Below are 15900 nucleotides of genomic sequence, written 5' to 3' on the forward strand. Positions count from 1 at the left end.
GCTGACCTTGGCCAAGTGATTTCATTGCTCCATGCATCAAGTTCCCTGAGTCTACATGGGCTCTCTCAACAGTGCCTACCTCTTCAGGGCTGTGGTGAGGACTCTATTAGTTTACCTCAGAGCAGGCCTTAGAATAGAGCCTCATGTACCAGGGTTCAGTGGCTGTTAGCCATTTGTAGTCACAGCTTCTGAGAACGTGTGTCGGCACATCCATCCACGACACCAATCCCCTCAAGGACAGCGAGTGCAGTGGAGTTCAGGCGAGCACTGAATTATTTCCTGGGAGATCATTTTGCCTACAAGATGGTAGCCTTCCTGGGCTCAGTACCAAGTCCTCCACATGTGTGACCAGAGCTCTTCACTGCCTTTGGGTCCTCCCAAACACTGCTCCCACCACCTGACGTGCGCCCCCCCCCCCATTCACTACCAGACTAACCTTTGCTCACCTCGGAGTACAAGGACCACATTTGGCTCTGGCCAAACTTTCCTTCCATAGTGATTAGGTGCCCTCAGTCACTCCTCGGGGCACCTGGACTCCCTCCACACATGTGTTAGCGTATCATGATGCATTCTTGCATTTGTTTGCTATTTATCTCGGCCACTAGCTTGAACATTCTTTGACATCGGAGACCTCATCCTGTTCACAGTCTCTATCTCAAGGCTCAGTGCGGGGTCTTCATGGAGTGAATGGGGGGGGGGCGGGGAGCAAATGCATCACAAGTCCTAGGTAAACTCTTGCTCATTATCCTCTGCCGGCCTAGCCAGTCGCGCAGAAGGGGCAGAAGACAGTCCTTTGGGGATGAGCAGTCCCTACAAGGAGGATGCCAGGTCCCCGTCTAAAAGTGACAAGGGATTTGTACTGAGCAACAACGGGTACAGGGCCTGACTATGTCGCCTCTGGGATGGATGGTGGGCTGGGTTACGCTGTTGTCTTTCTGAGTCTAATTTCTTCATCAGTGTCATCCTAGGTGTTAAGGAGAACCGGCAGTAGAAAGTACAGGAGAGAGTCGTGAGAGATGAAGAGAAGGTGCAGACACAGGGTACTCGAACCAGAAACTGTAAGCAGGGTCACATGATGGTACACTCCCGGACAGGGATGGAATGAGGGAGAAGTAGGCAGGTAGGTGGATGGACAACGAAGACCCTTCCAGGTCAAAGAAACAACTTGTCTTTCTAGGTGGAGTTCAAAGAGTGGAAATGATTGACCGATACACATTCATATTATTGCTAGTCCAACCACCATGGCGTCGCCGCTATACCATGGTAACCAGCTCCCACTCTGGTGATCCCCGTTGTACAGCCCTTGGGTTTTAGACCATGAGTCCCATGTTCCCTTCAGAGACTATCCTCAAACACTGTTCTCAGTTCTCTTGCTACTATGCCAACAAGCAAGCAGTGATTACTGCCGAGTAGCCTTTCAAATCCTTCCTCAGCAGGTAATGTCTGGTTTGTCTGCCCTCTGACCTCAGTAACCCACCCTCAAGGAAGTCTTTCTTGACTTGCCAGGCTATGTCGAGTCCTCTGTAGGACACTCCGAGGACCATGAGGCCCTGTTTCTGGATATTCTTCATAGTTTTTGAATTGATATTGATTGATCATTTTGCTTGTTATTAATTTGTCCATCCAACTTGTCAAAATGCCCACTCAGGACTGGGTCTGTCACGCCCCCACTATGTCTATAATACCATGTCTAGATTTTGGTCTCTACATGAGGCAGGAGAGAGCACTATTTGAGACTCAAGTTACCTAGGTTCAAACCCTGGTACCATGACTTCTTGGCAATTTAGTAAAGTGAGGACAATGACCTATGCCATTGAGTTCTAATAAGAATAATACAAATGAAAAATAATAAAAGATAGGACACTTATTGTGGGACTAGAGTCTGGTATCAAATCATCATTCAGTACATTTTAACTAGTAGAAGTAGCATTAGCATAATAAAAACGTATTAGATGGATGGATGGATGAATAAATGAATGAAAAAATTAAGTCTGGTAGGAGTTGGGCCTTTGAGCCATTCATTTTGGGAAGGACACATGGTACAATCTTATCGATTCAGAAAGAGGGGGAGAAGCCTAGAATGTAACTGCTTCTCCTGTCTCGTCGGGACTGCCCCCTGCCCCCCAACTCACCTGTGACTCGACAGCCAAAGAGCTCCAGCCGAAGGGCAATGCCCAAGTGCCACGTCTGTGGGCGGATCCTGATGAACCTTGTCAGCAGTGGCATGTGGAGTTTATTTAGGACCACCTCGGTCGCATCGTTGTTAGCCTGGAATACCTGCAACATAAGATGCAGAACAGCGTCCCTGAAATCCTGTTTATGAGGCCAACCCTTGAGCCGTCATCGAGAGGGGCAGGAAAGCATCACAGGCCGCTCCTAGAAACCATCAGTGGCTCTGTCCTGTTGGGCTTTTTAGAATAACTGAAAAAAGTTAATTTCTCATTCTGCTCTAACTTGAAAACAAACAAACAAAAAAAAAAAGCGAACGTTGCAAAAAGTTTTGGAAGGAAGGAATATTTTGCTTCTGGGCTGAGAGCAAACAGAGGAAGGAGCTTTCAAAAAGAAAACACTTCCGAAGCTGAGCGAGAGAAGAAAGCACATTCATTGTAAGGGAGGTAGCCATGTCATCCGTCAGGGCCAGCAGACCTCACACACTAGCTTGAACTTGACACTCTCTCTTCCTCACGTTGCGGGCACACGGGGCTCCTTACAGGGCCTTTTCTAATTGCATACCCCTTCTCTGTTGTTTTTGTTAGTTCCTTAGACACTTCCCCATTCTGAGTGAGTGAGCGGGTGAGGGGGGATGTCTACCCCGTACCTTCTGTCAGTCAACGCTTTTCTTGGGTCTCTCGGCTCTTTATTGTAGACAGCCTCTTAAGGGCCGTGCTCCAGCTCCGTCTTAGTGTAGCCCCCAGTCTGTAATGAAATCCATCCCTGTCCCCAACTGACCGGGGCCTCTCTTATGGGAGGAAAGGCTTTTTGGAGTAGCTTCTGACCTAACATGGTAGGCATAAGTCCCAGCTTACCAGATGGCCCAAATCAATAATGGCCATATGGACCTCATGTATTTGTATGCTCTCCATTAAAAAATAAGTAAGTAGGGCAAGACTATGTGAATTTCTTTTCGTTTCCCTGGGTAAGGGTGGATGGAAGAAACAAGCAGCCAACTGTCACTTCTAATTCATGCCTGTCATATATATATAACAACCACAGGACCTTGTAGATCTACTCATGGCCAATCTTCCTGGACCAGCAGTCTCTCCTGCTCAGGGAAACCAGAATCTCCAGGTCTCAGCACTCAGTACCTGCCAGGTGTTTAGGCCACAGACAAGAAGAGGACAAGAGAGATTTAAAAACTGGCATATTGAACACCTATGAAGCCAGACACTGTCAACATGATGGTTGGATACCACACCCACAACCTCTGCTTTACTGGTGGGGAAACTGAGGCTCACACATCTTTATGTGGAGGCATGGCATTCAAGTCTGCGGTTTCCTTTGTGGACTCCCATCTCTTTTGATAAATTTACAGCATTCTGACTGGCGGCTAGGAGTCCTGATGGCCAGGTAGCCCATCATGGGCTGGGGAGAAGTAAAGTCACAGACTAGTGATGTGATCTCACGGGGAGTTTATAATCCCACTATAGGACGGTTTTGGGAACAGCAGAATATCTCTCGAGCTTACAGGCAGTCAACAACGCAGCCTTTTCTTCTCGATCAACTGTGAGCCCTACCATTTGGCAACCCCGAACCCCCCATATTTCCCATTTGCTAAGGCCACAAGATTGAGGCGGTTAAGAATGCCCCACAGATGACAGGGGTAAAGGGGAAGAGACTTCACACCTTCTGCAACCAAATGAAGTGGGGACGTAGCATGTTCCACACAGGGAAGGAAAAAAAAATGGAAATTGGATGTCATCAGTCCACTGTGCTTAAAACACAGGATGAAACCTACTCCGAGAGACATCTACTCAACCATCCTGCTCCCTGTTCTCTCTACTCCCTGGGTAGCTCTCTCATGCAGGACCCTAATGCTACTGGTGTCCCCCTGCAGCTTTGTGTGACACAGGGAACACAGAAGGGCCACTCCTCTTGCTCGGGGGTTTGGTCCTGCTGCCGCCTTTACGATGACTGGAGCGGGGGGGGGGGGGGAGCATAAGACCAAGTTAGCCCTTGATATGCCGATCTTTGAGAGGAGAATGGGGTTCCAGAAAGACCTTGCCTCCCCATTCCTGTTTCTTGCTTCCTTGGTGCTGACAATGATTCTCCAGTACTGAGGAAAGGGCTGGAGGAACTGAATCCAAGCTAAAGAGATGAGTCAGTTTTTCTAGAGTTCAGCATGCAACACAGACTTTCCTGTTTTGTTTTGTTTTGTTTGGGGAGCAGCAAATGACACACTTTGCTGCTTTCAGACGGGTGCTGTGAGCAGTGGGGGCCACCTCTGGATGATCCCCGCCATTGCCGATGGTGATGGTGACTGTGTGTGGCCTCCATCAGGAGACATTAAGCAGTTCCTATTGGAGGTGGCTTCAGTTGGCACATAAATACGTAATTGGAGAGCTGAAAGGATTTGAACTTGCACACAGCTTCTAATCCACAACACGTACACCATGCTGGTACCATTTAGAAACACAGCATGCTTTATGTGTTTTTAATATCCAATTTTATCTTCTCTGACCTCCTTCATTTCTCAGCCTTGGCAGATAATCCCAGGAAATCTTGTCTCTTCTCCTCCTCCTCCCTCTCCTTTTCTGGTACAGGGTCTTACTTTGTAGCTTAAGTTGGCCTGGAACTCAATGATGTAGTTTAGTCTGGCTTTGAACTTGAGATTCTCCTGCTTAGCTTCATGAGTGCTGGCACGCACCACTGTGCCTGACTCTCGACCCTCCTTTCTTAAGAAAATGATTGCACAGCTGGAGTATCCTTGGGAGTGGACAGCATAGGAATAAATGTGCTACATGTGGGTGCTGGGGTTGTACACATTCAGATGCACCAGCCTGAGAGAATACATGTGACCATGAACTTTGGGTGAAGCCTCTCATGTTCCCCCTACAGTGGCCTCAGTCAGGATGGGAGATGAGCACATGATTGATCTGTGTGTCTCACATGGAATTCTGTTCTGCCATTCAGTTTTGCTCCTTCTTCTCCAGTCTCTGGATGGAGAAGGGATTCAAAATATCTCTTTTGAACTTGGGTTCAAATTATTCTTCACATTTCCAAGTTTAGGTCCTTACTGCTTTCTTTTTGGCTTTTAACCTTGTACCTCCCTCTGTCTACCCTCTGTCCAGACTCTCTGCGGAAGAAACATCATCTTTCTGGAGATTTCTGCATGCCTCTCACTCTAAGTGAGGCAGAGAGAACAAAACAAACCCCACTGCTTCATCAGGAGCCTGGAGTCAGGCCCTGCTGCTAATTAGACCAAGAGGTGGGCAAATATCTCTGTCCCTCTTGGGACCACATTGTCCTTCACTGTAAGTGAGGACTCTGCAGGAGTTGACCTGCTGGCCCCTCTCTGGCCAGCAGATTCTAAGCCTTTCTCCACAAGAGTCTTCACGGTTTGAACTCCTCTCTAAGCACATCCACTTTGTAAAAGGGCACTTGAGTGACCCACTGTTCCTTATAATCTAAGTGCTTTTGTGGGCAATTGCTGTGGCTATTTAATTCACTTCGCCTAGTGCCCAGAACACATGGTGAGTGCTCCATTCACAGGCAGGATATACCTTGTTGATGTGTTGGTTCAATAACAGTTCAAATTATTAATAACCAAGAGTAATGAATAACAACGCCTTAGTCCTTATGCACTGCCTTTTGTCCAAAGATATCAAAGTGCAATTTATGAAAATCCATTTTTAATGAAATATTAAGCAGTTTCTATTTCTCCTGACCCAATGGCTTTACAAGGTCTCTATTTTTCTCCCTGCATCTCCCCTATTTATAGTTGGTAAATGCTATCATATATTATACATCTTTATGACTTTCTCAATGCTTCTGTGGTTTTAGAACCACCCGTCATCCATTTTCTGATCAAATTCCCTAAGATGGATTCTTGGCTTCCAGTCTAGGCCTCGCAAGGTAGTATGCCTGGGAAATGATGCCAGGAAACTGGTTTTATTCCCCATTCTCTGCCGACTCACTAAATCACAACAGGCAGATCAATAAACCTTAGATACCTTAATTTCTCCTTCAGGAAGATAAAGTCACTGCAAGCTTGCTGGTAGACACTAGACCCTACCAGCCCTTGTGACCTGCTCCAGGGCCTGCACAATACATAGGCCAGATGTTGGAGTGGGAACTAAGTCACAAGTCACAACTGGGCCTTTGGAGAACTGGGAGAGTTCAAGTTTAGAAGGCCCTTCACTCCTAGTTCCTGCCTGTGGCCAAAAACTGTCAAGCCAAACTTTGGCAGTGAGATGTTTGAAATGGTGGGAAAAATGGATAGATCACTCACGTGTCTTATACCCAGATAGGGACATGCCAAGTACAGTGATAGAATTTTCACAACTGCTTAAAAGGCCAGACGTTGAAGAGGATATATATTTTATTCCTTTTAAAAGAAAAATACTAATAACAGCTACTTTACCACCCAAAGGAAGATAAGGAGTGTGTTCACGCTGACCCTAGCCTTCTGGGGGTCATTGATTAAATATATGTATGTGTATTGTTTTTCAGGGAGCTATGAGGAACCAACAGCTTTCTTCGAGCGTATCTGTGCGAAGCAAGTTCAAAAACCAATTCAGGGCACAAAGTGGCTTGGTAATCCGTTCAGTGCCTCGCTGAATTCTGAACATAATCCAACATTTTCCGATTGGTTCTCGGGGCCTTTGCTTTATTTTCAGTAGTAGGACAGAATCTGACACCCAGCAGCACGGAATGGATTTCTGATTTGTGCCTCTGGGGGAGGGGAGAAATACCTGCCAAGTAAATCAGCTGCTAGCCAACGCCTCAATTTGCTTGTCATTGAACACCTCCAGGGGGAAAAAAAAAGCATTCTGCACAGTTTAACCAGGCCCTTGGCCCCCAGGCTTGGGTTTTTATGGACTATATAACATAATGCAGAAGAAAAAAAAATCACTTCTTACATATAAAAGAAAATCCATCCATCTAGCAAGGCAGGATCAGTGATGATTTTTTGAGCTCCTCTTTTCTCTGTTCCTTGCCCATTCCTAGTCTTGGCCACCTTGCCTTTGATGGCCTTCCTTATGTATTTTTTTTTTTTTAAGTACAGGTAGGAGCTTTGGCCCGGCTGAGAATGGTGCACAGTTCCAGGCCCCTAAAAGGGAGATGTGCTGCCCACCCTACGGCCCTATCCTATGCACTATTCATCCCTGCTGTGGCATCCATAGGCCTGGGATCGTGTAGATGCTATAGGTCATTGTGCCTGCTTCAAGGACCAAGGAGAAGATTCTGGAAAGGTTGTTGAGCTCCTGAGAACAGAGGCACTTTTCAGGCCTAGTAGCTGTGCGAGCTTTCTAAATGAGGAAGGACCTTCGTTGGGCAAGCAGCTCTTCACATGAGTGTGTGATGTCCAATGTGAGAAGAGCGGCAGTATTCTACTTGCCTCTTTCGAACATGTGGCTAGACATACTGTTTACCTTTAGGTGGCTGTAAACACCTGAACTCTCTCAGCCCCAGGGACTACAAAGAGAGTGGAAGCAAGTTCCAAAGACGACGTCTATGTTAGACCCTGAGGTAGAATTTATGCAGAGGACTTCTTTCTTAAAAACCGTTTCTCCCCATTAATAAATGTTAATTGCATCCAGAGCTCTCCTTCTCAATGTGTTTGGTGCAGATACGTGAGGAGAGCAGAGCAGGCCAGAAAAGCAGGGTGGGGGAAACTGGGAAGCCACCGTCACTTCAGGAAAGGCAGCAGCTTATCTGGATGTGGGGCCAAGAGCCTTCCTCCCTCTCCTGTCCTGTCGTCTCACGCTTTCTCCTCAACCACCCATCACGTCTGCACATAAAACGGAATGGTTAATCAATGAATGGCATCCCATTTAATTAATCTGCTGTACCAAACAGGCAAGGTGGAGGGAGGGGCCGCGGGGGAGATGGTGGAGAGGCAACAGGCTTTGTTGTTTCCTGTCCTGTTTGTAAATCACAGTTTGGACAGTTCTCTCTCTTAAAACTCCTCCTTAAAGACCGTAGCAAAAGTTTTAACTCAAGCTGCCCTTATTCTAGTGAATGTGGGAACTTAGCCAGAACTTAGCAGTCAAAAGTGTGCGTGCGTGAGTAGACATATCTATCTGTCTGTCTATTATCTATCTATCTATCTATCTATCTATCTATCTATCTATCATTTATCTATCTATCTATCATCTATTCTATCTAAGGGAGGGTCAGGGAGGGCCGGGGAGGGGAGGGGAGGGGAGGGTAAAGGAGTCCTTTAATAACCAAATGCTCCTTTGTGACTGGGATGACCTCTGCTCTCCTCCTCCCCTACTGTAACGCTGTTTTTGTCATCAGACTGCTCCTTTCTGGGGGTGAGTGGAGGTGGGTGGGTCGCGCACATCCCCATCTGTGTGTGCCTTGCGGGGCCTCTACATTTAATGCAGGATTATGTTTCTCCCATGGAGACACTGAGCCCTGGAACACAGCCTACTCACAGGATTAGGGTTTCAGGATTTGAGACAGGAAAGCACCAGGGAAGAGAGGGACAGGGCAGGAGAGGAGAGGAGGACACTTGGGGACCCCGGCTGGAGGAATAACAGGCTGGAAAAGAATCATACACCATGATGAAAGATGCAGGGAGGAATTCAGGCAGATACTTCAGCAGAGGTGAGGGTCCTCAACATCTGAGAGCTTCCTGACACTGGTCTCTGGGGACTTTCTTTTTTTTTAAAGGCAGTTCCCCAAGTGGGCAGAAAAAAAAAAAACAGACACACACACACACACACACACACACACACACACACACACACACCAAAAAAAAAAAAAAAAAAAAAAAAAAAAAAAAAAAAAAAAAAAAAAAAAAAAACCCAACCAACCAACCAACCAAACAAACAAAAAAACCAAAAAAGCAAGGACTGAGCTCGAACAGCACCCTACTACCCACGTGCCTCTTCCAGGACCAGTTTCTACCACCACAGAGCAGGGAACAGAGAGCAAAGAATCCACCAGATGTAGAAGCCTTCCCCTCAATACTTGTCCAGGTTCCCTGGAAATAGCCAAAGACAGTGAATCCCAAATCCCAGCCACACCAAGGTTCTGTTTGTCTCCCCTTCTTTCCAGCATCTCTGTGCACAGTCTTGGCCTAGGAGCACAAGGAAGCCAGCATCATGGTTGGCAGCGCCAGGGAGGCTGGCCTCAGCTCTGAGACAGTTCGGCACCCAGGGGACCCCGATGAAGTTGGCTAACAGCAGCCTGACAGAGAACGGTTCAAGCGCATGTATAATGAAATTTCCCCCCCAAGCTTCCTCAGTGGAGAGGCTAAAGGTCTGAGCTCATCCCACGACAAATGGATAAGGGACAAACTGAATTACCCAGCACACTGGACTCCTCTCAGTCATAATGGAGGGGGATGCACAAACTGGGGGACTTGAACTTGGAAAGGGCACTTGCCCTCTTCGGAGCACACAGAACCATGTTTAGATCATACAATTGTATCCACAGCTTCTGAAGGTTGATGCTCTTCCCTAGCTTGAGTCTCCTCTTTATACAACAACAACAAGAAAATGACAAACCGCAAAAGGAATAAGGACAAGTATTCACGAAGAGGTTTTTAAAAAAAATCTTCAAAATTATTAATTGCAGGAATAATCACATCCCCAATAAAGAATGAGGCTGGGAGGGACTTTTATCTGAGACAGCTCAAGTGCGAGGCCTCATGACTTTCTCTCAGTCCCTTCCAGGTCTGGCTTTTAAGAGAGGCTTTAAGATATAGATCCCATGGGAACCTGTTACTTTTGACATTGACAAAGGAGAGCTCTGAGTTCAGGTTACATCTGTGGAGGACCCTCCCTCTGCAGATGGCCAGGTGTTCCGCTCACAGCAGCCTCAGGGAGGGTGACACTGCACTGGGGTGGCTGGGAACGCCAAGACAGAGCTAGGAAGGGACAACGCAAGGCCACATGGTCCACTGTCTCAGGAGATCGACAGCAGATGCCCTGGGCTTCGAGCGCATTGCCAGGGGGCTTGGGGGTGGCCTTCCAACTCTCTCTTTCCTTCCAAGTCTCTGATTTACAAAAATGATTTGTTTTAATTAAGAAAATAAATACAGGGCAGAGGAGTTTAGAAGCAGGGGCACTTGTTTTGAAGGGAAGTGGCCCAAACCAAATAAATAGCAACTGCTTTCAACTCCATCTTCAGGATCCTGTGATGGAGCCCAGACTCTTCACACCACGCTTAGCCTTGAGTCCTGAACTGTACTGTTCACTTTTAGACTCCGTCAGTAAACAGAGACTCCAGGCTGTGCATGCCTCTCGGGCCTCCCAGCTGCCAGGACGCCAGTTTCCCCATGGATGGAAGGTCTGGGACAGACCGTGGGAGCATCTGCTTTGGTGCCACAGCCTGGTGACCAGGACTGCCTTTCCTGGGGACTCCAAGATCCTCAGGTCCCTGGGGCAAGTTGCTTAGACTCCGAGAGCTACAATTCCACCTGCGAAAAGTCACCAAGTTCTGAAGCAATTAAGTCGGTGTCTGAGGGTTTGTGGGGCCCCTTAACACTTGTCCTCACATTAATGTGAGCTCGGCATATCTCTGCCCCGTATGACTGGGTGATTCTGCAAAGCCACGGGCCCAAGGCTTATTCTATCTTATCTTTTCTATCCTCAACCTGGCCATCGGGGATTTGAACATCGCTTTTTTGTGTTGCTTTTTTTTTTTTTCCAAATGGAAAAGAATTCCCAGCAACACCATCCCTAAGGGGAAGGTAACCAAAATGATACCAATAAGGGGGCTGCCTACACTGGCAAAATAAAGGTCAACTAAAGTGGTCTTTGTCCCACTGTCCCAGGAACGGTCATGGCTCCATTCCTCAGGCACAGAGGGACGGTCCCTTCAGTGCAGAATTACGGGTTCAGAATCTCAGAGGAAGGAAGGACTGTGACCCCAGACTGGTGACTCCGAGCTGTTCCCACTCTTCTCCGTGCACCTTTCTTGGTGTGTACGTGCACACTTGCACCTGTAATTATACACACTGGTGCACGCGCGCGCACACACACGGAATTTCTTACCACGGTGCTGACAACGCCATGCTTGTTTCTGGGATGCTACTCACACAGCTGGGAACAGCCAAGGCAGTAGTTTCTGCTGTGGCTTCGGACGGGACATATGTGAAGTAATTTGTGTAATCTGAGGGAGCACATGGGTTGGTGGTGAGCTCGAACGGGTGGAGGAGCTCTCGGCTCTGTGGCTGCATCATAAATATGCATAAGGAGGGCTTGCCTATATGAAAATCATGGGTTCCATATTTACGGCATGTGGAACTGGGTGGGGACTGGGGGGGGGGATGTGTGGTGCGTGTGGTCTGCGTAAGCAGGCTGCATTTTGCCAGGAAAGCGCTCATGAACCACCGACACCGTGGATCAGGCTTTTCACGGGGAGCCTCGTGAATACCTGTTGAACATAGAGAGACTCTGGAGAAACTGCTCACTGGCTGGGATGCCTGGAAACGAGTTCTTTAGTCTTCCTCACTTCCCAACAGGAAGAAGAGAACCACCCCACGGGCTTCGACCTTGCCTTGTCCAGCCAGGGTGAAAATGGCAGCGACCTAGCCCAGCCATCCCCACCACCCTGCGTGCTCATTAATCTTGTTTTTCTCTAGTTTCTCCGGTTGCCCGGTCTTTGATATGCTGCATTGGTGTTGACAGTGGTCAGGGAATTGAAATTGAGTTTCCAAATTTGTGCTCCAAGTGTCACAACACCCTCTCTACTTCCCCTCCCCTGAGAAGGAAGGGGTTTTCCAGCTCTTTCTCCGCACGCTGCGGCCGCCTTCTCTGTCCTGCTTTTTTCCTCAAGCCCTGCTGTCTGAGTTTCACTTTCAAGCCCACCACAGAACCCCGGAGAGCTTGGCACAGTGCCCAGCATCCAGAAACCACAAAGAGAAACTCGGTGGTAGTACCCGCGGTGGAGGGGCTCCGCCCTACAGCCTGGCTGCTGCTCTCAAGTCCCCTCCTTCCTCCTGCCTCCCCGTCATGGCATCACATCAAACTGCGGCAGACTTGACAAATCTATTTGGCATGGTTCACTCAACTATTTCAACCCCAGCAGCCCAGGGAACTGCACGTTAAACACAGCTCTCTGAGGGAGACCTGTTAACGAAGAGGCTGCGGAGAGCATCCTTGCTGGGGAGGAGGAGGGGAAGGCCTCCCGGCCTCCCACCACATGGTCAATGGGGCAAGGGAACTGAGGACAGAGGCAAAGCCTAATTGGCAGGCAGACTTTCCATTTTCCTTCCTCATTTTTAAGTACCAGGAGAACGTATTTCTAATGGAAAGAGAAAGGGGGTTTCCTCGGTCCCATCTCCTTTTATGTGGGCCAAACTAATCTTCTAACACAAAGCCCAAAACCAGACCCTCAAGTTACCCACCGCCTGGTGGAGAGAGGAATTTCACCAAAGGTGGGAAGAGGATGCAGAAGACAGTGAGAACGTATTCAACCTGGGAACATTGTAAAGGATGAGTCTGAAGACTAGGACGCTCAATTCAGTCTCAGGGAGATCTTCCCTGCAAAATTGAATAGTGCAGGGATAAAGCCGGGAGGATGGCGTCCTTTCGAAATGTGCAGTGCTAAGGTATTTCCAAAAGCAGATTTCCTACAAATGGTGTTTTAAATAGCATCCCAGTCCATCTGTGTGCTTTTAAAATCAGCTTATGCTACAGCATCCCTCTGGCCAGCGCTGCTTAGTCATTGAACCTGGACAAGGAGCCCGTTAGGGAGCCTCGTGCCTCTCCCCAAGACCCATTCCTACCTGGCAGCCAGCCCTCACCTGCTAGCTGAATTCCCAGGGTGAGCACTTTCTTACTGAAAATGTGGGCGGAGAAAGAAAAAGTGGGCGGAAAAGGGATGGGGTGAGATGAGGACTCAGCTCTGGGAGTTTCTCTGGCCTCCATCGCTGATTCAGTCACTGCTTCTGACGCCTATCTGGCCTTTCCGAGCTACAGCAATGGAAAAGCTAGCTAGACCTAGCTCACAGGTAAAGGCGAGGGTGTCTTTCGAGTGCTAAATATTTCACTTTCTTTATTGGTCACATGGAGCAATGCATGTTTGTATATGAGAAAGATAACTGGTACTAGAAACCATATTTTCACATGAATGGTGCCATGTTACTATGGCGATTTTTGATTTGAAAAAAAAAAAAAAAGACAACAAAAACTCCTCCTTTAAAAACTCATGTGTCTTATACCAGATTGCCAACATCACAGGGCAGAATTTTCTGGGTCCAAGGATTCTAGTTGTATGTGTAAGCTAGAGAGCATGATGCCCTGGGACAGGGACAGAGACCAGGGATGGCCTTTTGGAAACATTCTTTGGTCACAGCTGCCTTATTCTGATCATTTATATCTTTGCAGACCAGAACCTGGTGGGACTGTAGCAAAGGATGAGAGACAGACCTATTTTTCATCACCTTTGATTCCCTTCCATGGGCGGGTCAGCAGCCTCTTGGACTGCCCAGGATGCCTCCCTCACCTGCCTAATCTGAGCGTCAACCTGCCTGCAGGGATCACCTTGAGCTTGCTTCCAGGAACAGAGGATCCTGTCCCCACTCAGGTGAAAACAGAGCCTTTCCACTGAGCCCTCCATATGCCAAATGAAGCTCACTGGCAGCTGCAGAAACAGAATGCCATGCGTTTTAAGAGTGCTGAGTGCCAGACACTCATCCTTGTGTACAACAAAAGCCTCCTATTGGCCACATGGACCACATGCCTGGGAGCTACAGACGGATGAAGGGACCGGCCGAGAGGGTTCAATGCCTCCCCACTAATCACGATTGCCTGTTCAGATCCTAACCCCCGACAAATGGGATTTCTCCTCATTATTTATTGTCCTGGATCTTCTTAGGGACATTGTGACTCCCTCTTTGGGTTTTGCGTCCTTTCATTCCCAGACCTCAGTAACTCCTGAACTGCTGTTTCATGCGGTTTTGTGATTGTTAACCCAGCATGTGGAAGAGACTCAGGCCATAAATGCTCACTGAGTCCTGTGTAGTGTGGGGAGGCATTTTCTCCTTCATTTGCAGTTAGATAACGTTCTATAAGCCCGCCTCCCCGCTCGTCCCCTCCCCGCTCATCCTCTGCTGTGCAAAATGCCACAGCGGCCGGCCGCCATAGTTTTCCCATCACTCCAACATAAAAAAGTAACATTTCAGGGCCAAGGTATCCTTTGCCTCCATCAGCTCTGTGAGTCTCTTCCCCATCATGGGGTCAGCGGGAAGCTCCACGGAGACCCACCCCTTGGGAGGCCGACTTACCTTGTGGTTTTTGCCATGCCGGTAGACCATCCAGTCCTCCCCGTTTGTGCTGACCTCCAGCTTGTACGACTTGACGTAGTAGCCTTTCTGGGTCTCCCTGGAAATGGCTCCCTGTGTGGCGATGGCCGTGAGCACGGTGAGGAAGCGCAGGTCCACCTGGGAAGAGAAGTCAGAAAGTAAGGGGACCCCGACTCCCAGCAACACCTGGCTTTTCCTGCAAACGATACGCTGTCTTTACAAAGCTGGTCTGTGCTTGTAACCACCACTATGTACTTCCACTGGACAATTAAAGTCAACTGACTTCTTACGAGGATAGACATTTTTCCTTGAGAAATGGAACTTGATTTTTTTTTTTTTTAGTTTTATCCTTCCACTTACAAATCTGAATGGATAATATTCAGTTTCTTCTGACTATTGAATACTAGACTTATGACCCCCTCATTAGCCTACCATCTGCTTCAGACCTCGAAAGCAGAACGGTCCTAAAGGAACACTGAACGGCAAAAATCTACCCTACTCCAATGCAATCCACTGTAATTCTCCAGAAGTGACAATTCATAGCTGTCTTCTCTCCCTTGATTCCCACACTCCATTGTATCTATAATCACTCAGGTCACCAAGGGGTCAAAGGGCACGCAGAGTCTGCCCAAGTAATTAGGCTTATGCACCAAGTCCTGACCTTTCACTCCGTGAGGATGGCCAACACTGTGAGGCACCTCCCCTCTGACCATGGCTAAACCATTTGGAAATTACTGGATGTGGCTCCTTTGCTGGCTACGGTCTTTCTTAAGGGCAGTCTCCGTGTGCGCTTGTGTGCATGAACTGATGAAAGACAATTTAGCAAGCACTTATTGGCTAGTCAATGTGGGCGTGGGATCATGAAATAGTCGAGAGAATGTACAGCAACTTCTATGTAGACAAGAAAAGGTAGGTAGCTATAATGAAAAAATAGACTATTAAGGGGTGAAAACGGGAGTATCGTGTATAGACTGTCACAACAAAGAACTTTCTAGAAGCTTTGCAAGATGAAAGGGTTTTTTTGAGAGGCAGAGGGGAGAGACAGTGACAAATGGGAGAGTTGTGTTGTTAGAGCCTCTGTGGCTCCCTGGAGTTTCTAAGTGGTCTCTCGCCCTTCCCTGCTGTCTGCACTGCAGTATCTGTCTTAGAGCAGAGGTCACCATGTCGCCTCAGAGCTGGGACAGGCTTGTCAGTGGGTCACAAGGCTGTCTCTGTGTGTCATAAAAGCAGACGTTGCTCTGGTACAGAACTGGCAGTTTGTCCTCCCCCTGTTTACTTCTTCCCAGGGGATCAGAGCTGGACCCGTGTGCAGTGCAGGAAGATTACTCAACATGAGCTACAAGACTGGCTCAGGAAGACAGCAAACAATAGTCTGCAAGACGCTGCCGAGCATCTGGGGAACGAGTTTCGTTCCCCATGGTGACATTTTCCCATGTGTTCTCTGATAGCTATGTGCAAAACCTTCCTGGCAGGCT

The 15900-nt window shown here is 48.1% G+C and overlaps 1 protein-coding gene across 6 annotated transcripts in view; it reads right to left on the reverse strand.

Moving 5' to 3' along the window:
- The window catches only part of Nrp2 (neuropilin 2), a 119439-nt gene that overhangs the window by 57147 nt on the left and 46392 nt on the right, over positions 1-15900 (reverse strand). For all 6 annotated transcript variants that reach the window (XM_028891314.2, XM_028891311.2, XM_028891312.2 and 3 more), the window contains exons 7-8: positions 14408-14563; positions 2133-2277 (exon numbers count right to left, since the gene is read on the reverse strand). In XM_028891314.2, the coding sequence (XP_028747147.1) occupies positions 2133-2277; positions 14408-14563 (301 nt within the window). The remainder of the gene's footprint in view (positions 1-2132; positions 2278-14407; positions 14564-15900) is intronic.

The sequence above is a fragment of the Peromyscus leucopus genome, chromosome 13 (assembly GCF_004664715.2).
Source record: "Peromyscus leucopus breed LL Stock chromosome 13, UCI_PerLeu_2.1, whole genome shotgun sequence".
Taxonomy (NCBI): Eukaryota; Metazoa; Chordata; class Mammalia; order Rodentia; family Cricetidae; genus Peromyscus; species Peromyscus leucopus.